This window comes from Hyla sarda, chromosome 11 (assembly GCF_029499605.1).
Source record: "Hyla sarda isolate aHylSar1 chromosome 11, aHylSar1.hap1, whole genome shotgun sequence".
NCBI classification, from domain to species: domain Eukaryota; kingdom Metazoa; phylum Chordata; class Amphibia; order Anura; family Hylidae; genus Hyla; species Hyla sarda.
The window spans coordinates 85,996,117-86,020,400 of NC_079199.1; the positions used below are offsets into that span (position 1 = coordinate 85,996,117).

The 24,284-nt window shown below is 45.8% G+C and overlaps 1 protein-coding gene across 1 annotated transcript in view; it reads right to left on the reverse strand.

Moving 5' to 3' along the window:
- Positions 1-22,514, reverse strand: part of LOC130295667 (uncharacterized) — a 114,783-nt gene extending 92,269 nt beyond the window's left edge. The window contains exons 1-7 of the mRNA XM_056546661.1: positions 22,265-22,514; positions 18,140-18,191; positions 16,937-17,011; positions 12,021-12,111; positions 11,408-11,544; positions 10,498-10,620; positions 7,727-7,805 (exon numbers count right to left, since the gene is read on the reverse strand). Coding sequence (XP_056402636.1) covers positions 7,727-7,805; positions 10,498-10,620; positions 11,408-11,544; positions 12,021-12,111; positions 16,937-17,011; positions 18,140-18,184 — 550 coding nt within the window. The 5' untranslated portion in view covers positions 18,185-18,191; positions 22,265-22,514. The remainder of the gene's footprint in view (positions 1-7,726; positions 7,806-10,497; positions 10,621-11,407; positions 11,545-12,020; positions 12,112-16,936; positions 17,012-18,139; positions 18,192-22,264) is intronic.
- Positions 22,515-24,284: the final 1,770 nt, after the last annotated feature.

The window sequence follows — 24,284 nt, forward strand, 5'->3', positions numbered from 1 at the left end:
TGACCTTCCTGAACCGCAAAGCGGAGGTACCGCTAGTGTCCGTGAAAAATTGGAACACGGAGGTAGGCATCCTTGATGTCCACCGAGGAAAGAAACTCCTCTTGATCCATAGATGCCACCACCGAACGGAGAGATTCCATTCGGAAATGGCGGATAAGAAGATGTAGGTTGGTAGGTTTTTGGTAGAATATTACTTCTACCAGGTTATCGCCTTTGGCTTCTCTATTAGTTTACTGTGCGCATCCCCTCTCTCACTTTTCCCTTCCCTCCTGTTTTTTCTTTCGTCTTCCCTACTTCTGACCTTGTCACTCCTTTCTCTTTCCCCCTACCTCCCGCCCCCCCTCCTTTTTTTTTTTCATTTCTTTTCTTTTTATCTCTTCTCTTCCCCCTCCTCTCTGTCTGTGACCCAGTGGTGGGGATTTGGATTTGCTCGTTTTCTTTCTGGGGACATCTTGCTGCTCCCTTTGCGACCCTTTACCTGATGGCGTCACTTAAAGTCTCTTCCCTGAATGTTCAGGGCTTCAATGTCCCAGGGAAATGAGCAAAGATTCTCTATGGCTTCCATAAACATAAGTCACAAGTGGTGTGCTTACAAGAAACACATCTACTTCGGGACCAACTGGCGGGGTTCCACAATAGATACTACCCGGTATGGTTCAATAGCAGTTCTTCATCCCAAAAGGTTAAGGGAGTTGCCATCTTCTTCCACAAGTTTCTGGCGGTCCAGATATTGGACACCCGTTCAGATGAGGACGCACGTTATGTCTTTGTGAAATGCCTGATACAGGGTAGAGAATACACAGTGGCATCCTTATATGCCCCTAACCATGGCCAGCGCGCCTTTTTGGAGAAGACATTGGATGATCTTAATGTCTTCTCTCAGGGGACTTTGATTGTGTGTGGAGATATCAATGTGGCTCATAACCCCTCCCTTGAAACGTCTTCGGGCTCTAGTACTCTATCCTATGCAACTCTAAACAGGATCAAACGTGCTTTGTATAGACAACAGCTGTGTGATTCCTGGCATTTGAGTCACCCCACGGAGGGTGACTATACATTTTACTCACATGCAAGGAGGGTCTACTCACGGCTCGATTATGTGTTCATATCCCATCATCTTCTCCCCTCCTTAGGTTTTGCTGCTATTGATCCGATAATTTATTCGGACCATGCAGCTATCTCTTGCACCCTTCACCTGCCCCATCTCCCTAATGGGGAATTCACCTGGCATCTCAACGAGACGCTTCTCTCGGATGTCCTCTGTCTGGCCGACCTCAAATCAGCGGTTGCTGAGTTTGCCTCTGTGCATGCTTCCGATACCAATGGGAAGCGTTGAAGTGTGTTCTCCGAGGTACCCTGATTAGACACGGAACCAGGCGCAAGCGTGAGGCTGCTCAGAAACTGACTGCTCTCCTAGATCAGCTTCATACTCTTGAAGCCGCTCATAAGCGATCGCAGACTGAGAACGTCCTCAGGGACCTTCTTAGAGTGCGGAAAGAGGTCCAGGTCCTCATAGAACACAAACACAATCACTATAGACAGATTTGCGCGGCGTCCAGATATGAGTGGGGCAATAAGGCTGGCAGGATGTTCGCGCGCGTTGCGAGATAGGAGAACGGCCCTCTATGTTCCATCTCTTCGGAACCCTGATGGAAGGCTGGAGCACCTTACCTCTAACATATTAGAAAGCTTTCACGCCTACTATATGCAACTCTATGATCTTGCGGGTTCGGAATCCGACCCATCACATCACATGCCTGACGTTGTCTCCTTCCTACGGCATACCGCCCTCCCTTCTCTCTCTGCAGACACCCTGACTGACCTAGATAGACCCTTTACGGAGGAGGACTTGGCGGCTGTTTCTCACTCCCCTTCAGGTAAAGCCCAAGGACCGGATGGTTATACCTCCCAGTTTTATAAGTTACTCCACGCTGAGTTAGCCCCCCCCCATCTCCTGTTCGCCTTTAATGCAATCTCTCCCACCTCACAGTTCCCAGACTCATTTCTGGCAGCCTTTATATTAGTCATCCCCAAAGAGGGGAAGGACCCAAAGCTCTGCCCTAGCTATCGGCCCTATTTCGCTTCTAAACGTGGACGCTAAACTGTACACGAAGATGCTGGTGATGCACCTTACTCCCCTGTTTGGCTCTCTGGTTCACCCGGATCAAGTGGGTTTTGTCCCCTCTCGTGAAGCACGGGATAACACACTTAAGACCTTCTCCCTCATGGTATTATCCTTAGACGCCGAGAAGCCGTTCGACCGGGTGAGCTGGGGATTCCTCGAGGGTGTTCTGCGGCAAATTGGACTCAGTCCCTTAGCTCTCAGCAGGATCCTAGCTTTATATGGTAACCCTACGGCACAGATACGTATTAATGGCTCTCTCTCTCGCCCCTTACAAATCCGTAATGGGACACGCCAAGGTTGCCCTCTCTCCCCGTTGCTTTATGTACTTGTCATGGAGCACTTACTGCAAGCCATTCGTCTCCACCCAGACATCCACGGAGTTCAGATAAAAGATATGCACTTTAAATGCTCCGCGTTTGCCGACGATCTCCTCCTCTACATCTCTTCCCACGACTTATCCCTTCCGGCACTCTTGGCGGTCCTGGATGACTTTGGTAAACTTAGTAACTATAAAATTAACTGCTCTAAAAGTGTGGCCATGAATGTGTCTCTAGACCCTCTCACAGCCCAACGTCTTTGTGCGTCTTATCCATTTTCCTGGCTCCCCACCTCCTTTAAATATCTAGGTGTCCTAATTCCCCGTGACTTGTCTTCTGTTGTTGATCTTAACCTCCCCCCCCTGATCTCTAGGTTCAAAAGGGACCCGAGTAAATGGGACCGTAAGGATTACTCCTGGCTAGGGAGAATCGATATCCTGAAAATGAACCTACTCCCCCGCTTACTTTACCTCTTCCAAACCCTCCCTAGGTTACTGTCCTGCGATTTTTTCCACCCTCTCACTGATCTGTTCACCGATTACATATGGTCTCACGCCCGTCATCGCATTGCTAAAGATTCCCTGGCTAGGCCTAAGTGGGACGGCGGTTTGGCCTTTCCTGACCCATATTCCTATTATCTAGCTGCATCTGCTTCCCGCATTTTGGACTGTTTTCATTATGCACGGGAGAAACTGTGGGTACAATTGGAGATGGCATTATCGCCGCTCCCGCTTACTGCCATGCCATGGATTCGTCCGGCGTTATGGTCTAGAAGTGTCCTGTCCGATATCCCTCTAAGTTCCCGTATTCTCCTCCAGACCTGTCATCGTCACCTGTTTAGAGTACGACTCTTCCAACCTTTGGGTCCCATGTCCCCTCTGTTGGGTAATCCTGATTTTCCCCCGGGCTCATCTGCTGGTTTCTTTCTGGGGGCTGACCCTGCTGCACCCCTCCCTATTACCAAGGTGCTTCAGTCTTCCTCCTTAAAACCTCTCTCTGACATCTTAGGGGACACCACACCTTCCCCCGTGTACTCTTTCCAATACATGCAGCTGCAACACTTCTACACTACATGGTGGACCCCGGGGGATCTCCACCTAGATCTAACAGCGTTCGAGCACCTCTGTTTATCCTCTACTGCCCCGACCCATTTGGTTTCCCAGCTATACGCTCTTTTACGTCCACGTGACTCGAGGGACCTTCTCCCCTACCAGAGAGGTTGGATCGCTGAACTTGGTTACACCCCCAGCGCACCTGAATGGGAGACTGCCTTCCTATTATGTCACAAATCTTCCATAGCGGTGGCTCTCCAGGAGACCAACTATAAACTGCTCTCCAGATGGTATAGGGTTCCTCCCCTCCTCCATCGCTTCTACCGTTCCGGATTTGTGCTGGAGGTGTGGCCAACCGGGTGGGACGTTGACTCATGTGTGGCTGTCCTGCCCTTTGATGACTCCCTTTTGGCAGGCGGTATGCAGGCTTATCGCTGACATCACTGGTACGCACTTAGCACCTACACCTCAGGTTTTATTGATATCTATGATCCCTGGCTCACCGAGGTCCCTTAAGAGAAGCCTTACAGGCTTGTTACTGGCAGCAGCTAGGCGGGTTATTCCTAGACGTTGGAAGTCCGCTTCCCCTCCTACGGCCACGGAGTTGCCACGAAGTTCCTGCTGCGCTGGCGCCACTGGCTGGACTTTCTCTTTTCCCCTCAATTCTTACAATTTGGTCTCTCCTCTTCTTCTTCCTCTGTTCCAAAACCTTAGTCCCACTGGTCCTTTAATCCTGTATCTTATACCCTCATGTGGACTGTCCTCCCCTCCCTCCCCCTTTCTCTCCCTCCTTCTTTTCTCTCCCTCCTCTCTCTTCCCTCTTTTTTTATTTTATACTTCCAATTGTTTTCCTCCTCTCTAAATGTTTCCTCCCATGCCCTCCTATGTAACCCCCACTAATTCCATGTTATTATAGAAGTGAGTTCGGATTGCTTACCTGATTTCCCTCCTGATATCCCCTTTAGTGTTTTCGGCATGCTATGTTTATACCGCCTGGCTACTTCGGCTATGAGATTGTTCATCTCCTGTTTACCCTGTATGGGTTCGTCTAAACTGTAGACTACATTGTTGTTGCCCCTGTTCTTTTTTATGCTCCCCTCCTGCATGAGGTGGTTTGTTTTCATTGTCATATTATTTATCCTATGCCCCCTGACTTTGACGACTATTTCATTGTCTGGCCCTTCCCTTTTTTATTTTTATTTTTATTTTATTTTTTGTGACTCCATTTTACAATGTTCAATAAAGAATATGAAAAAAGATGATGTCGGTTGAGATGTTTGAGATCCAGGATTGGCCGCACAGTTTTTCTTGGAAACCACGAAAAGATTGAAATAAAAAACCTGAAAGCGTTTCCTTGAAGGAACTGGGACAATGACACCCTGGACGAGAAGGGACTGAAGAGCCTCCCGAAATCCCCTTGCAAGCGAGGGAGATCGGGGAGCACGGGACTGGAAAAAACGATCCCTCGGAAGGGAGGCAAATTCTATCCGGTATCCGTTGGATACCACATCCCTGACGCAGGAGTGCTGAATGTGCGTAGTCCAAACATCTCGAAAAAGCAAGAGGCGACCTCCCACCCGAGAAAAAGCTGCGGATGGGGGCGTCCCTTCATGCAGAAGTGGGTTTGCGGTTGCCTGATTTGGCCGCAAAACGGTCGGGACGGTTGGTGTCCGACTTCCACGAGGGACGCGCCTTGAAAAAGGGGACCTTCTCGTCCCGTGGAGGCGCCTGGCTGGACCCTTTAGAAGGGCCAGACGTCCGAAAGGAAGAAGACTTACTGCGGAAGGAAGTACTAGACTATTTTTGAGGTAATAAAGAGCTCTTGCCCCCTGTCGTCTCAGAGATAATCTCATCCAGGCGCTTGCCAAAAAGTCGGGAACCAGTAAAAGTAATCTCGGCGAGAGACTTCTTAGATGCAGAATCCGCGTTCCAAGTTTTAAGCCAAATGGAACGACGGAGGGCCACTAGATTACCGGTGGGAAAGGCAGCGCAGCGAGATGAGTGCAAGGAAGCAGAACACAGGAAATCTCCAGCTTTGGAACATTGGAGGGCCAGAGCAGACAGTTCTTCCGGGGGAGAACCTGAAAGAATGCCCTGAAGGAGTTGGGAATGCCAAACCGAGAGGTCCTTAGACACCCAGGTGGAGGCGAAGGCCGGAAGCAGGGAAGAACCCGCTGCTTCAAAGACATACTTCGCTAACAACTCAACCTTTTTGTCTGCAGGATCCTTGAAGGCAGCTGCATCCGCCAGCGGCAAAGTAGTAGCTTTAGAGATGCGGGAAACCGGAGGATCCACCGACGGAGAGGAAGTCACTTTGGAGACAAGGTCCTTGGCGAAAGGATATCGCGCTTGGACTTTCTTCAGTCCCTGAAACTTCTTCTCAGGGTGCTTCCAGGCAGATTCTAGAATGGCCTCAAATTCAGCGTGAGAGCTGAACACTTTGGGTGCCGGTCGGGCACGATGAAAGGATACTTCTGGAGCTGCGCCCGAAGTTCCTGGGTCTTCTAGGTTAAAGGTGTCTCTTATGGCCATAACCAATGAGTTCACCGTGTCCACTGAGTCCGAACGGTCCTCCGAATCGGAACCCTCGGCCGCTAGCTCTCCAGGAGAGTGTGAACGAGTGGAGGCAGCCCTGGAAGAGGGAGACTCCGACCTGGTACGTGGCTCAGGAGAGCCAGAGCGGAGACCACGGGAACGTCCTCTGGAAGAGTGACGCGTGTGGCCTGAAGAAGTGGTCGGGCAAGACCTGCGAGAGGAACGCCTGTGTCTACCAGGAGACTCTGGGGATGAGTCAGAAGAGACACCCCTATTACGCTTATGCGAAGGGTAGGGAGAAGAGGAACTGGACCTTCTAGAGGGCCGGTGAAGGGTAGACCTCTCCAAGGCAGTCACCACAGAAAGGGAGACCTGTGCCAAGTCGGATATAGACTGGGAGAGGGATGAAACCCAGGCTGGAGGGGCACCAGGGTTAGAAATAGCAGGGGGGGTCTGAGGGAGCAGTGGAGCAGGCAGAACAAGTGGGTTCAGCAGAACCTGGCATTTTTGCAGAGCAGTTTTTACAAGCATAATGGGTAACTAAAATTCCCGATATCTGCTTAGAGGGAGGAACAGTTCTGGGCACGGATATGACAAAAAAATGAACAGTCTCACCCAAGTCTGTGTCCCAAGGCAGCTGCTGTGAGGAGAACTCCGCACCGTGCTGAGGGAAGAGAGACAAGAAGCCGGCCAATAGAAGGAAGAGGTCGGGTCAGGGCAAGGAGCTCTGTGATTGGCCCCTGCATGGCCCCAGTGCGCGCACCGCGCTAATTGGTGGCCATTTCGCGCTACTGAGGCTCTTATGCGGCCATGTGGGCGGAGCTAACGTCCACCGGGTTGCCAAAGGATACAGCGGGACTCACTCAGTAATGGCGCCCGCTCCGAACCCCGAGCGCACACGCCGCCTGCAGCGAGTTCTGTGCGCCCGGGGACGGAGCGTGCGAAGTGCAGTCAGCAGCCGCGGCTGCCAAAAGTGAAAGTAAAAAGCGCTGACCGTTGGCGAGAGGGGGTTAACAGTACATCCAAGATGCCTGCCACCTCTCGCAATGGGGAAACAGTGAACATTGCGTTCCTGAGTCCCCACCTGAAAACCAAAATAAAAAGGAATAAAGAACTAACACATTCCCTAAACCTAAAAAATAAAAAATATGAGACCCAGTCTGGAGAACACCAGACCATGTCCACCTCCTTAAGACAAAAACTGAATTGCTCAGTGGCCTGGAGGCGGGTATATCCTGCTGGGAGGAGCCGACTTTTTGGTTACCATAGTGTCATGCCTCCTAGAGACAGCAACATATACCCAGAGTCTGTGTCCCCCAATGGAGCCGATAGAGATACTTCATTTTCTAGAAAAATTTCAGGGGTGCCAACAATTACAGCCATGACTATATATATCTAAGTAAACGACCAATATTCAAGAATTTCGGACAATGCAGCACTTTGGTGACCGTGAAGATACAAGATTTTTGGAATTTTATTGTATCAGGTAATAGATGAAACAATGCAAACAAATTCCAAATGTTGATTGTGTCAGGGGAGAATCTCTACATCTGTGGCCTGGTAGTCCCTTCTAGATATGCCATAAATGTCAGCCCCCATTAAACGCCAAAATCACCAAGCATGAACATAAAACTAACAGAACAACCACAGTGACCATGGAACCTCTATCATTTTACAGCAGCAGTGGGAGAACATACCCTCAGGAATCTCAGGAATACTTTCTGTATCACTGACTTCACAGACGTTCGGTTTTGACACATAAACTTCATTCACGACCTAAGGTAAAAAAAAAATTATATGCATAAACAATGTGAAGAGCTGCTCTTGTATTAAATCACATCCATCATGTAGTTGTCTTACTGTTTATAGGAGGTTTCCTCCAAAGCAACTGAATATACCATAAAAGTATGATCGATAGAGAAGCGACAGCCAGGACCTATACCAATCTTAAAGGGGTACTCCGTCCCTAGACATTTTATCCCTTATACAAAGGATGTCTGATCGTGGGGGTCCCGCAGCTGGGAACCCCACAATCTCTGTGCAGCACCCTGCGTTCGTTTAGAACACTGGGTGCTGGCAGCGGGGGTCATGATGTCACGACCCCCGGTCCAAGCGTTTGGAACAAAATTTTCCAAACGAAGGGGCAGCAGAGTACCCCTTTAAGAATAATGAATCCCAGAGCCAATATGGAATTCTCTGTTGAAGGTTTGTTAAATGGAAACTGTCAGCCTGTTCACCTGCACTAAACCCAATACACTGAGTTATAGCGTGAGTGGACCTGAGTAAAAAAAATGTTTTACTTACTAAAATTGGTCCCCCCAGCTGTTTCTAAAATATAGACTCTATTGATAGTATGCAAATTACCTCCTCTGCGCAGCAGAGGCGAGAGACAGCCTTTTTGCCCGCCCATTTTGGTAAGCAGGGGCAGTGGGGGACCTGGACAGGGTACAACCTCCAAGCGCTAGCCGGTGGTGATAAGGGGTTGACCCCCCATACTCTTATGCACTGTACCCCCTTGTCGCATGTGGGAGATCAGGTAGCGCCATGCTCCTGTCGCCCCACCTAGAAAAATAAAGGAAAAAGAACCTAACTAGACATACTTAACTAGAAAACAATACAATAAAAGACCAGGCCTGGGAGAGCTCCCAGACATGTGTCTTCCCTCCTACTGACACTAAAACGGATTACCTCACTTCCAGTGGGCATGTATATCATGCCAGGGAGGAGCCGACTTTTTTTTCCTAGTGTCGGCACCTCCTAGTGGCAATAGCATATACCCATCAGTATAGGTGTCCCCCAATGAAGAGCGACCGAGAAATTCCAATTTTGCGTTTTTGCTTTTTCCTCCTCGCCTTCTAAGAGTTTTAAAGGGGTACTCCAGTGCTTAGACATCTTATCCCCTATCCAAAGGATAGGGGATAAGATGCCTGATCACGGGAGTCCCGCCACTGGGGACCCCCGTGATCTTGCACGCTGCACCCCGTTTATAATCAGTACCCGGAGCATGTTCGCTCAGGGTCTAATTACCGGCGACCACAGGGCGGACGGCGTGTGAAGTGTATAGCGTGTGATAGCTATCACGCCCCCTCCCATAGGCTTGCATTGAGGGGCGGAGCGTGACGTCACACGGGGGCGGAGGCGTGACGTCACACGCCGTCAGCCCTGTGGTCGCCGGTAATCAGACACTCTCCGGGGACTGATTATAAACGGGGTGAGGCATGCAAGATCACGGGGGTCCCCAGGGGCGGGACTCCAGCGATCAGGCATCTTATCCCCTATCCTTTGGATAGGGGATAAGATGTCTAAGCACCGGAGTACCTCTTTAACTTTTTACATTTCCCCCCTACAGACCCATATAAGGACTTGTTTTTTGCGTGACCTATTGTACTTTGTAATGACACCTTTCATTTTACCATAAAACGTATGGTGAAACAAAAAAATAAATAAATAAAGTATTATTTTAAGAGAAAACCACAATTAAGCAAATTTTGGGGGGTCTTGTTTTTACGCAGTGCACTTTATGGTTAAAATGAGAGGTTATCTTTATTCTGTAGGTCAATGCGATTAAAATTATACAGAATTGATATAGTTTTTCTAATACTGCTCTACTTTTATAAGAAGTCAAACTTCATTGAAAAAAAATTTGTATATTTAAAATTGTCCTTTTCTGACCCCTATAAAAAAAAATTTCCTTATACAGAGATGTATGAGGTCTCTTTTTTTGCACCAGTATCGGTACCATTCTTGTTTTGATGGTTTTTTTTTTAAATCAATTTTAATTAATTTTTTTCTGATCTATGATGCGATTAAAAATCTATATTTTGGTGCTTTTAACTGTTTACGCCGTACACGGTATAAGAGCATTAGCATATTTTTTTCATAGATCGGAAATTCCACACCCAAAAATAATTTAAAAATTTGACTTTTTTTTTTTTTTTTTTTATAGGAAAAGAGGGGAATTTAATTTTTATTGGGGGAGGGGCTTATTCCCTTTGAATAAAAAATGAGGCAGGACTCAGGGCTTACAGGTACGTTCTGATGCGCTAAGTCCCAGGTGCTCAGGGCGTACTTGTACGCTCTGCATCCTCTAGGGATTAAGTCACGATTCCCGTTATGATCGGTGGAAAATTTACTTAGCCGAAAAGGGCCATTTTCAGCAGCCGAAATTTCGGTACATCCCTAATAACTACTATACATGGTTAGGACCAGCAAAGGGCAAAATGCCACAAATGTTTGGTAGACGCATGTCTGACAACACATTTGCCATTTTAAAGCAGTGAATTAATGGAGAAGAGACCATACATATGGATCTGAACTGAATTTTATGGGAGTTACAGAAACATCTAGCCATCTGTGCATGACAACCTCTCAATTCTTCATTCTGGCAACAGCTGTAGAAGATGCAAATTACAAACTGCCTGTGTAACCAATACAAGATCTTTATGGCTGCTGTCAGAAGGCGGCTTACATTTATTTTCTTCCTTCCGTGTGTTTGTTCAATGGCCAGGGCATTATTGGCTAACTTCCTGTACTGCCCTTGCTGTTGTACCTCGAAGCCAGAATCAATGCCCATAATAGGATGATGCCTCGCCTGGAAAAAAAAATGCAACAAATCAAAACTGAGGTCTCTATAGCATTAGAAGTTAAAACAATACCAAGGACAGCTATCACTGGTGTTATTGCCTGGATCCCTGACATAGAAATCCTACCTAGTAATGCATACATACATACATCTTTTGCTCAAGCGTCACATTTAAAAAATGTCCTGTGGGAATCTAGGTAAGCCGAGTGACAAACTCCAGGGGTGATTTGTGATGGTCATGCAGGTTGTACATGGTCACACCATGATGTTAACTGTGTTTTACTAATTCAGAAAAAAGGAGATTTTTTTTAACACTTACCGTAAAATCTCTTTCTCGAAGGATCCATTGGGGGGGACACATGTCTTTCTTTTTATTTATTTTTTTATTTAAAGAAAACAAAAAATACTGCCACATTTGTCCAAAAGGATATATGCAGTATTACAACAACACATTCACTTCACTAAAGCTAAGCTATGACAAGAGTGGCGTTCTGTTGACACCATGCCTAAGGGTCTCACTTACCTAACTAAATCACTAAAAACCTGCATGACAACTATATGCCAATGTAACTGTAAAACCATGTAAATAACATGGTCAGGGGGTTCTGGGTGGGCATATAATTTTTTTATAACAATTAGAAGTTAGATTATTATACTTCAAAAAAGCAGCTCAACTATGTATTTGAAGTATAAACTTGCATTTCTTTAAGACCCATAGATGACACGTACAACTGCCGTAAAAAAAAAACAAAAAAAAAAAAAAACAGCAATTTCCCCTCAATGCTGCCAAACTTACCAGGTACAGAACTCTGTGTTGTATTCCCACAACGTGAAAGAAGATGGAATCTGATTTATATGCAGAGTTGCACAGTTTGCATTCATACATGCGGACACCTTGGCTATCTTCTGCATATTCGTATATGTACTCGAGACCTGGCAAAAGAAATAAGCTTTTTAATAGACAATTTATCCATTGCCCTCCCTCAAGTTTTCCATTTACAGGCATAGCCTTCTATTTTCAGAAGAATGGTTGGCCCAGAATTCTGGTCCATGGACCAATTAAATGAGGGAAGCACAAAACAATTTAGATTTCTCAATTCAATTTGGTCCTGGTGACTGGCAGTGATGTGTCAGAAGGTCCTATCTTTATACGTAATTATCACAAGGAGTAGGGTACACTAGCATATATTTAAAAAAAAAAAAAAAAATGAAAAACTAATGTGGGTCCAACTGCAGCAACACCACCAATCGCAAAGAGAGAGACACTTCAATATTCTCTACTGCTCCAATTTAAGAAAGCTTGGCTCTTCTTAGGAGACCCCAGATATTTCCCAATGAAAGCCAAAGAGTGCTGTAAGTCCCTTCAGCTGTCACCCAACCACTGATCCTAAAGCCACATTTTTTCTTACCAACTAAAGGTTCCTTTTTGCCTGTTTCGGTGATCTGCTCACTCAGCGTCTTCCCGTTTCCTATATAAGTCTGCTGTGTTTTCTTTAATGTCTATATGAAGAGTAATGAGAATCATATTGTGTTGTCATCATACAGTACATTGCCATTACCTCCACACGGACAGAATCTGAGGAATGTTGGATTATCAAATGTTTTGAATTACTGGATTATTATGCATGAAACAGATCCTCCACAAAGCATACAATTATCGTTGGGTTTTCCCACTGAAGCCAATAGTACTCCAACATGCAAGCAGTTCTGCTGACCCTAATGTGATCAAGAGGGTACCAGGACCCCAACAAATGATCTATCTCCTGACACAAAGAAGAGCAGTCTACTTAAAGAGAATGTGTCACCTAGTTATTTATTTTTTTATATAAAAATTATTTAGTATCAGGGATCCATCTGTTTAAAAACAGTCATGAATTGAACATTAAATACAAGCAAATCAGTGCTTCTATGTATCACTTCTATATTGTGAGATATTCTGTTAATGAAAATAAAGTGTCTTTTTACCGTGTGGATACAAAGTAACTGTTCTGTGTAACCTTGGAAATTCAACTCTGATGAAGGAAAACGCCTTTTTCCAAAACGCGTTAGATGCTTTTCGACCCTTACAGCTAAGTGTAATGAAGTCTCACACAGCTGTAGGTCTTCATTACCATTCAACGAACGCAATCGCTGGTTGTAGACGCCGCCGGCCGGGGCAGTCTCCCAGCACGAGAGCATTTTGCAAGAACGTTTTTCGGAGCAACATTCTGGTGAAAGTGTTTTGTAACAAATCTTTGGGAACAGCTACTTAGTGTCCACAAGGGAAAAAGACACGTTATCATTAACAGAATATCTCACAATATAGAAGTGATACATAGAAACACTGATTTGCCTGTCTTTAAAGGGATACACCGCTGGAAAACATTTATTTTTTAAAACAACTGGTGCCAGAAAGTTAAAGGAAAACTGTAAGCAATTTTACCCACACTAAACCCAATACACTGGGTTATAGTGTGGGTGAACAGGAGTTAATACAGGGGTCACTTACTTTTTTTTTTGTCCAGTAGCCGCCGAGTTATGTGCCTGTAAAGTTCCTTTCTTAGGTCTATAATATGCGCTTCAAGACAGGACCCCCGCCGGTCATCTGCTTCAGCCTCCCACACTGAAGATTCTAAGCACGCCCCGGTTTCATAAATATTCATTATCTTCAACTCCACATCCTAGCGACGTCAAGACACATATCACCTGAGCGCGGCACTCCGTTTGCAGAGCACATGACGTACGAGCTCTGCGTACTGTTGTCACACTGCGCAGTGCCACTGCGCATGTGCCATCCCTCGCTACACCCAGAAGTAGGGGGTAGCGAAGCTTCAATAGCCGTACAATCACACCATCATGCACTGTGCAATCAGAGAGCTGCGCTCAGGAGACATGTGACTCCACGTCACTAGGACGTGGAGTTGAAGATAATGAATATTTATAAAATGAGGGCGTGCTTAGAAGCTTCAGTGCGGGAGGCTGAAGCAGACGATCGGCAGGCATCCCATCTTGAAGCGCATATTATAGACAGAAGAAAGGAACTTCATAGGCACATAACTCGACGGCTACTGGACAAAGAAAAGGAGATTTTTTAACACTTACCGTAAAATCTCTTTCTCGAAAGATCTATTGGGGAAAACAGACAGTGGGTGTATCTTGCTGTCTCTAGGAGGTGTGATACTATGGTGATAAAAAAATGTCAGCTCCTCCCAGCAGGATACACCCACCTTCAGGCTCTGAGCTAGTCAGTTTAAGTTCCAGAGCAATAGGAGGAGACTAATAGGTCAAGGAAAAACCCCAAACTGTCCGAGAACCAGAAGAAAAAACATAACTGAACACACCCTCGGACAGAGAACCAAGGAAAAACTCCAAAAAGGGCGGGAGCTGTGTCCCCCAATGGATCCTTCGAGAAAGAGATTTTACGGTAAGTGTAAAAAAATCTCCTTTTCTCTATCGGCTCCATTGGGGGACACAGACAGTGGGACGTACCAAAGCCGTCCCTTGGGTGGCAGAGAAGTAATCAGGCAGACGGCTGATCCACTGCCGCTTGCAACACCTTACGCCCCAGGGCAGCATCAGTCGATGCGAAAGTATGAACCAGATAAAACCTCGAGAAAGTGTGCAAAGACGACCAGGCAGCCTCCTTGTAAATCTGCGAGGCTGAGGCTCTATTCTGGAGAGCCCAGGATGCCCCAACAGAACGTGTGGAATGAGCCACAACCCTGAAAGAAGGAATCTTCCCCTTACAGCGATTACCATCGTATGTTGAGGGACCACTGTATGTCCTCTCTCCCCCTGCTCTGGCTTCTTTCTCTTATGCTCACCTGAGTCCTCCAGGAGGGGGAGATGAGGGGGCGTGGCTTCTTTCTCTCATGCTTCTGAAATTGTAGACCGAATCCACCTAGAAATGGTGGCCTTGGAAGCAGGTTGTCCCTTGCGACGACCCTCCGTAAGGATGAAAAAGGAATCACACTGACGAAACGAAGAAGTGATGGAGAGATAAGCCCGAACAGCCCGAACCACGTCCAGCTTGTGCAGTAAGTGCTCCCTAGGATGAGAAGGAGCCGGGCAAAATAACAGGGAGACGAGGAGCGAGCCCTTCCAGAGGTCCTGACCAGGGAAGACCCTTTCAAGGCGGATACCACTTCCCGGGAGGCCTCAGCCACCGAGCGGGAGACTTTGTTCAAGTCAGCCATATACTGGGTTAGGGAAGAAACCCAGGCTGGGGGAGCGGCTTGATCCACCGGGACTGAAGGGGCATCAGGGGGTACCAGGGGGTTTGGGGGAGCAGTGGAGCAGGCAGGACAAGTGGGCTCAGCAGAGCCAGACATTTTGGTATTACAGTGCTTACAGAGATAGTAAGTCACTGAAGTTCAAGGTCTCTGTTTAGAGGGAGGAACAGCTCTGGGTACGGACATAATGTGGGAAAAGAAGGGAGGTAGGAACTTTCTCACCCTAGTCTGTGTCCCCTGTCAGCTGCAGTGAGGAGACTCGCGCTGTGCAGCTAGAGAGAGAGAGAAACAGGACAACCAATAGGAAAAGGGGGGCGTGCCTGAAGCAGGGCACTAAGTAACTGACCCCTTCCTACTGAAAATCGCGCCCACGGCGCTGATTGGAGGCTGCTTCGCGCCTCTGAGCGCTCCCAGCCCCGTGGGCAGAGCTACAGACCGGCCAAAGAGAACTGTCATGGCGCCCGCTCCTTGTCCCGAGCGCACCTGTCGGCCGTTTGTGCGCTTGGGGTAATAGGGCGGGCGACCAGCGCAGACAGAGACTGCCGGTGAAAAGAAGTAAGCCGGCGCAGAAGCGCCCGGCTCACAGCAGCGCCGCGGCTGTCAGCCGCTTATAAGGCGCTGCCGACAAAGTGAAAGTAAGCCGGCGCTGAGAGCGCCCGGGACAGCACTGCGGCTGACAGCCGCGATAAGGCGCTGTTTAGAAGGCAATATCAATCACACACACACACACAAATTGAAAAAGGCGCTGTGGACGTAGACACCCAAGCACACACACATAAGTAAAGTGCCCCCTATATGATGTCCCTTCAGGTGCCACTGCTCCCCCAAAAATAAAGTGCAGCCCCAAAAACTGAAGGTGGGCCAAAACAGGGGGTCTCCAGCTGCTGCGAGTCCGTACCTGTGGAGAAAAAAAGGGAGAAGTACTTACCTCAGTCAGAAGAACTCACCTACTGGAGTCTTCAGTCAGCATTAGTTACCTGCATCACACCTGGCTGCTATGCGCGAGCGAGGCGAGCAGGGAAATAGGGAACCCGGACCCGTGAGGTACCACCCAAGCGCTGACCGTTGGCGAGGGGGGGGGGGGTTAACAGCGCATATACGCAATGTCTGTGCCCCTTCACTCGCAATGGGGAAACGCAGTCCCCACCTGAAAACAGAAAAGAAATAAAAAAACTAACACGTCCCTAACTAGGAAAACAAAGAAACTAGAAGACATGGTCTGGAGCAACGCAGACCACTTCCACCTCCTTCAGACACTAAGCTCAAACTGACTAGCTCAGAGCATGAAGGCGGGTGTATCCTGCTGGGAGGAGCTGACTTTTTTTTTTATCACCATAGTGTCACACCTCCTAGATACAGCAAGATACACCCACTGTCTGTGTCCCCCAATGGAGCCGATAGAGAAAAGTAAGTGATCCCTGAATCAACTGCTGTGCACCCACACTATAGCCCAGTGTATTTGATTTAGTGTGGGTGAACTTGCTGATAGCTTTCCTTTAAACAGATTTGTAAATTACATTATTAAAAAAATCTTAATCCTTCCAGTACTTATCAGCTGCTATATGCTCCACAGGAAGTTATTTTCTTTTTGAATTTCCTTTATGTCTGACCACAGTGCTCCCTGCTGACACCTCTGTCCATGTCAGGAACTGTCCAGAGCTGGAGCAAATTCCCATAGTAAACTTCTCCTGCTCTGTACAGTTCCTAATATGGACAGTGGTGTCAGCAGAAAGCACTGTGGTCAAATCTGACGCTTTAAATAATAGGTCAATTCATGAACACACCTTTAACATAAGAAGATTGTCTAATGCGAAAATCCAGTGATATATAGCTAAACTTTTGCACCGCTGCCAGAGTCTGAGACCTGCACAAGTCTATAAGAGATTAATCTACAGATATTGCGGAAGTCCCATGAGAATCTATAGAGTGATCGCCCGTAGTCTTGTAGAAGGCTCAGGCTTGGAGAATCACCGGATGTACATTACAAATGTTTCCACCTACAATAGAAGTCTTTACCCTGTGTCATGCGATAGGAAAAGGACAATTCATAATTTAGAATTATTTGTATTACAAAATACTATTTAAAAAAAAAAAAACTCAGGGAGATCCCTTACCGTCATGAATTTGTGAAATGACATTGCATAGTGTGTAATATATTCTTTTTCAGTGTAAAAGTGTGCATCGCAGAGCTGTGAAAACAAAGAAAAGCCATTTGTACCTGTCATCAAACCATATTTTCTAAACTAACTCAGATTATATTCCCTAAATATTCCTAACACCCCTCCTGCCCATAATTTTTTCCCCTTTTCCCTCTAGCTTTAAAAAGCTCTGTATCACATCTTTCTCCTTACTCACATTGGGGGACATGTATCAAAGATTTTACCCCTGTTTTGTGTGTATTTTTTTGCGCAAAATTTTGCGCAAGCCCTTTTTTTTGCGCACGTTTTGGTAGAGCATGTCCTCCAGATGTGGCTGAATCGGGGTACCTTGGAGTGACATCTATAGTACACATGGATTTATTAACTGCGTACTTTTCCTTTACACCAAAAATTTTGCCGCAAGAGCTGTTTTTTTGCGCAAATATAAGCCATCTTGGACTTGACGTAGCAAGATGCTCTAAATCATGGATTCTATTTTCCAAAGAGTGGATTTAGGAGATTACTATATTTACCCGCAATTTATGAAGCTCATTGCACTTGATTGATAAATTTAGCGCTTCTGCACATAATTTAGAATTCGGGAAAAGGGGTAAACTGCTTCTACCATACACAAATAATGATACATGTCCCCCATTGTGTGAGCTCCCGGCAGGAGAAAGTGGGTGTTCCGCAGCAGGCGCAACGTCATGGAAGCCTGTGCGAGCTGTACCTTACCATGCCCCGCACGCACTTCCTGAGTTTGGCCTCCTGCCAGGCCGGGAGGAGACCATACTAACTGTGTTACTTACGGCAGGGAACAGAACAGAGCCACCTAGTGGCCATTTTTTCAATCACATTAAAAACATATGAAAAGGTGGAGAATTTTATCAGCAAGTAAATAGCAAAGTGTCTTATAATTACATAAGGAACAATATATTAAAAGTTTAGTTTGGTGACAGGTACTCTTTAAGTAACATACTAATACAGAGGTCAATCACTTACGTTAAACATATTGGCCCAGATTCACTTATGTTGTCTAATTGTGCACCGACATTTTGGTGCAGTTATTGATGTGCTTAGGCCTCACTTCCTATTATAAAAGCCAGGCCTCTTTTGTTAGAACTGCCGGAGAAGGGTTTAAAATTCACAATAAATGTGAGAGTCGGTTGCAGTACTTACATTGCACATCCGTCTGAATGTCTTTGTATTACTTTCCTGGTCCATGTTTATTCTAGAAGCATAAAAATAAGAAAATGATATGAAATGAATGTAATAGTCTAAAAGCAATGTGTGACATGCAGAGCTATTCTATACCCTGTTCATGTTTCTGTTATAGCCATTATTACCAACTGAGCCTTCACTTGGTGGTCAAATCCTATATAAATAAAGTTTAAAGGGGGTTTTCCCCACATAAGACTTATCACCTACACACAGGGGTACTTAAAGCTGGGAGCCCCACCAATCACAAGATGGGGAATCCTTCCTGACTCCATTCAGGTATAACATGCATTCTGCCACTCCATATACCTCTATGGGCAAGAAAGTTAAACACATTTGTAAATTACTTCTATTTAAAAATCTTAATCCTTCTAGTACTTATCAGCTTCTATTTGCTCCACAGGAAGTTATTTTATTTTTGAATTTCCTTTTCAGTCTGACCACAGTGCTCTCTGCTGACATATTTTGTAGATTTCAGGAACTGTCTGGAGAAAGAGAGGTTTGCTATGCGGATTTGCTCCTACACTGGAGATGTCAGCAGAGAGCACTGTGGTCAGACTGAAAGGAAATTCAAAAAGAAAATAACTTCATGTGGAGCAAATAGAAGCTGATAAGTACTGGAAGGATTAAGATTTTTAAATAGAAGCAATTTACAAATCTGTTTAACTTTCTGGCACCAGTTGATTTAAAAAAAAAATTTTTTCCAGGGGAATACCCCTTTAAAGGAGATATCCAGTGGTGACTCAGTGGTGAGCAACTTATCCCCTATCCTAAGGACCGCTGGGGCCCCCCGTGATCTCCTGTACGGAGCCCTGACAGCCCGCGGGAAGGGGGCGTGTGGACCTCCGCACGAGGCGGCGGCCGACACGCCCCCTCAATACAACTCTATGGCAGAGCCGAAGCGCTGCCTTCGGCAATCTCCGGCTCTGCCATTGAGATGTATTGAGGGGGCGTGTCGGCCGCCGCTTCGTGCGGGGGTCGACACCCGCTATCTGGGCCGAGAGCCTGGGCCCCGTACAGAGAGATCGCAGAGGGCCCCAGCGGTCGGACCCCCCGCGATCTCAAACTTATCCCCTATCCTTAGGATAGGGGATAAGTTTTTCACCAGTGGACTACCCCTTTAATGAAGTGTCAGCTCACGTGTCTAACCCAAGCTATATTTAACAAGGAGGGACACAGGATCATTGTGAAAAAAAAACATTTAAAGTGTTGATATGTTGTCCAGACATGTTAAATCCTACCTGTCAGATTCCCCCCCACCAAAAAAAAAAAAAAATAGTAAAAAAATAAATAAATAAATAAACTTATGTGTTTCTCAGAACCTCATCCTGATCATGTACATCTAATTTTTATGTGTCTACGACCTATATTTCTCTCAGAATTAACTTTACTTGCCATCATTCGCTCAGTGAGGTTTCTGTCCATGCAGAGGCATGGGGCGTGTCCCTCTCTTCTCCTCACTGTGATGGCTCCTCCCCCTCCCTCTGACTCACAGAAGGCCTGAGAGCAAGCACAGCAGCTCTGGACCTGCCTGCAGCCCTGTCAATCACTCATCGTGTCCATGACCACTGGACACTGCAGGACTGGTATGTGTCCCAGGAGGCAGGGGGACCCCTAGTGGCCACTTTTTAAACTTTTTTTGACTGGCCTTTTCAGTATGAAATACTGAACATTTTCTGAAGAAAGCAATAGCAAAACTTAGGTTTTTGAATGCTTTATGATATATCAAAAGTTATTGTACCTGAAAATGCCCATTTAAAGGTTTAGATATACATACAGTTCTACCGCCCCCCCCTCACCCCCCCCCCCCCCCAAGATCCACTAAAATCGTGCATAATAACCCTGTGAAATGTGTGGCATTGCTCTTCACTCCCCAGCCAGCTGCTCCGTCTGACCTTCTCACTCCAGTGTTTTCCAACCAGTGTGCCTCAAGCTGTTGCATAACTACAACTCCCAGCAGTTGCATAACTACAACTCACAGTTTTGCAACAGCTGGAGGCACACTGATTGAGAAGCACTACCACAGACCTATGCAGTGAAGGGGTGAGTTTGAGTGGTAGCCGTGGAGTGATGCACATGCTTTTTTGCACTTCACCTAGCTGGCCTCAGGAGTAAGACCTGATGCAATCTATACTTTTGACATGTCTGGACAACATGTAAAAAATTATAATATATATGTATGTATATATACACACATACACATACCAATTAAACAGCACATGTAAGCTCATATCAAAAGGATGCAACATTTCCGTACCTCTCCATTAATTCACTTGTAAGCATTGAGGATGAACTGAAATGTAGAATCCTTCTGACATGAGCTATAATTTTTATTTAATTTTTTTACAGACTTTTGAGTGCTGTGCCATCGTATTGGTATGTTAAGTAAACTGGGAAGATGGTTCCATCTACCACTAGTAGGTGAAAGTAGATCCCGGCACACAACAATCTTGATGCAAATCTTGATAATTTTTATTGAAGCATTAATTCATGCTGAAAAGAACGCAGCACGCGTTCCGGCTATAAAGCCTTTCTCAACTGCAGTTGAGAAAGGCTTTATAGCCAGAACGCATGCTGCGTTCTTTTCAGCATGAATTAATGCTTCAATAAAAATTATCAAGATTTGCATCAAGATTGTTGTGTGCCGGGATCTACTTTCACCTACATTGATCTACTTTGATCCACGAGCACCCCTAGTACCAGTGCCGACCTTCTCCTTACCCCCATCTACCACTAGGACTGGCTAGGTAGTGCTGTATCAATCCATGCGTGTGTGTGTATGTATATATATATATATATATATATATATATATATATATATATACACACACACACACACATCAGCACTCAAAAACAGCAGCACTCAAGGAATCCGTGAATAATGTGTTGCTTTTATTCACCAAAACATCAGAGATTGCGATGTTTCAGCCGTCTCACACGGCCTTTGTCAAGCAGTGACTAGTACACATTGTAAAGTGTATATATAGCATTCAGGTGTGATACAATTAGTGACGTGACAGGTTTACAATTAAAGAGAAAACAGATCAGTGTATAAATATATATTCAGATGAATGTGTGTACATACAATTTTTGGACACACCATGAGCTATTCACGAGTGTCACTTCATTTGGGTCATAGAGGGGGGGGTCACAAGAGTGGAGGACCCACTAGGATCTGGATAATAGTTGTTGCTGTGAGGCACCACTGTTGTGTATGGGCTTTGCCCCCGGTAACTTGAACATCATGTCACATATTAGAGTGACCCCCGATATATCCATGTCAGTCCACTAACCTGCATATAGTAAAAAGTGCCAACTTCACCATAGGTTATGATTAAAAATTCTGTCTCGTTTCACCCAAAACCCTGAAGTCACATGTAAACTTTACGTCCAAGGGATTTACCAAACCTTGTGGGGGGAAAAAAAGAAAAAGTGGAGCAGTTGCCCATAGCAACCAATCAGATTTCAGCTTTCATTTTTTTTTTTTTTTAATAAAATAAATTAAAACTGGAATCTGGTAGCTATGGGTGACTGCATCACTGTTCCTCTGCACAAAGTTTAATAAATCATCCCCATGGTGATTACGACACCATCCAATGGCTGCAGTGCTGTACAGAACACTTTATGGCCTAGGTCTCCAAACTATGGACCGCTGGCTGACGCAAAACTACAACTCCCAGCATGCCCGGACAGCCGTTGGCTGTCCGGGCATGCTGGGAGTTGTTGTTTTGCAACACCCAGAGGGCCACAGTTTGGAGACTACTCTACTGCTTTAAGGAATTGCTAATTGTGCGATTTTCTAGCATACAGCGCTGTAGCTATTGGACGACAGAATCACCAGACTATGTCATGTGACCACCAGCCGTGACAACACGACCTTTACTCCCAGTTGCGCCATTAACATGAAATGGGGACAAAAAACTTCACTGAACATATAAATAACACCATTTGGCTGAAAGCACATCATATATGTGCAAATACAAAACTGTATACAACACAGCAACCAGCTGGGACTATGAGGACAATGACAGTCCCTACACATCACCATAGCATCAACAAGGGACCCAAAGCACCCAGAAAACTCACCTTTATAGGCTACTCACGCACAATCGGGTCCTTTCCTGTTCACACCTCCCCACTTCCACTCAGCACCCTACAACGACAAACTAAATCTGCTTCGTCTCGATGTCGCCAGAGACGGTGCCATTTTTGGTGAGATGACCGTTTTAGGTATTCACGGGAGCAGGGCTTCGACAAAATGGAGGACAATGCAGGATTCCGTGTTGTAAAATGCAGACCAGACCGCGACGCGTTTTAGAATCACTTCCGGGTAAGAGGATGTGACGTCATGACAATGCGTCTGCTGTGGTCGCGGTTTTCTGACGGATGTGAGCCAGCGCATTTTTTGTTGTACTAGAACCTTGATCCAGTACCTGAAGTTCCCTTCTGTGTGTTTTTTTTTGTTTTGGATTTTTTTTGGCGGGAACTCCTACACACACACATTATATATATATATATATATATATATATATATATATATATATTCAAAGTCCACCATTTGCCCCGACGAGTTTGCTCCCTAGAACAGTGGTCTCCAAACTGTGGCCCTCAAGATGTTGCAAAACTACAACTCCTAGCATGGTGGGAGTTGTAATTTTGCAACATCTTGAGGGCCACAGTTTGGAGACCACTTCCCTAGAATAATAATTCCCAACCAATGTGCCTCCAGCTGTTGCAAAACTACAACTCCCATGGCTACCAGGGCATGCTTGGAGTTGTAGTTTTGCAACAGCTGGAGGCACCGTGGTTGTGAAACACTGCCCAGAAGACAGTGAAAGTGTTGTTCAGTTTTGGGTGGTCATCAAAAACACACACACACACTATATATTTATTTACACTGTTCAAAAAAAATAAAGGGAACACTTAACCCCTTAAGGACTCAGGGTTTTTCAGTTTTTGCACTTTCGTTTTTTCCTCCTTACCTTTTAAAATCATAACCCTTTCAATTTTCCACCTAAAAATCCATATTATGGCTTATTTTTTGAGTCACCAATTCTACTTTGCAGTGACATTTAGTCATTTTACCCCAAAATTCACGGCGAAACGGAAAGAAAATAATTGTGCTACAAAATCGAAGACAAAACGCCATTTTGTAACTTTTGAGGGCTTCCGTTTCTACGCAGTGCATATTTCGGTAAAAATTACACCTTATCATTATTCTGTAGGTCCATGCGGTTAAAATGATAACCTACTTATATAGGTTTGATTTTGTCATACTTCTGGAAAAAATCATAACTACATGCAGGAAAATGTATACGTTTAAAAATGTCATCTTCTGACCCCTATAACTTTTTTTATTTTTCCACGTACAGGGCGGTATGAGGACTCATTTTTTGCGCTGTGATCTGAAGTTTTTATCGGTACCATTTTAGTTTTGATCGGACTTTTTGATCACTTTTTATTAATTTTTTAATGGTATAAAAAGTGACCAAAAATAAGCTTTTTTGGACTTTGGAATTTTTTTACCTGTATGCCATTGACCATGCGGTCATTTTTATATACTTTTATAGTTCGGACATTTCCGCACGTGGCGATACCACATATTTTTATTTACACTGTTTTCTTTTTTTTATGGGAAAAGGGGGGTGATTTAAACTTTTATTAGGGAAGGGGTTAAAGGACAACTGCAGCGGCAATACACTTATCCCCTATCCACAGGATAGGGGATAAGTGTTTGATCGCGGGGGGTCTGACCGCTGGGACCCCCCCAATCTCCCTAACGGGGCGCCGCCAAGAGCGCTCATGGTGACGTAGCGTCGACCTAGAGGTCGACGGTGACGCCCCCTCTCCTCCCCGTCCCCATACAGTTCTATGGGGGATGCGGGGAGGCACGAATGCTGCCTCCCTGCCTCTCCCATGGAGATGTATGGAGGAGGCGTGCCAGCCGCAACTTCATGCTGCGGCTGGCACGCCCCCCCTGCACGGGAGAGCTGTGGCCCCGTACAGGATATCGCCGGGGGCCCCAGCGTTCGGACACCCCGTGATCAAACACTTATCCCCTATCTTGAGAATGGATAAGTGTTGGACTGGACAAAATTATTGGCAC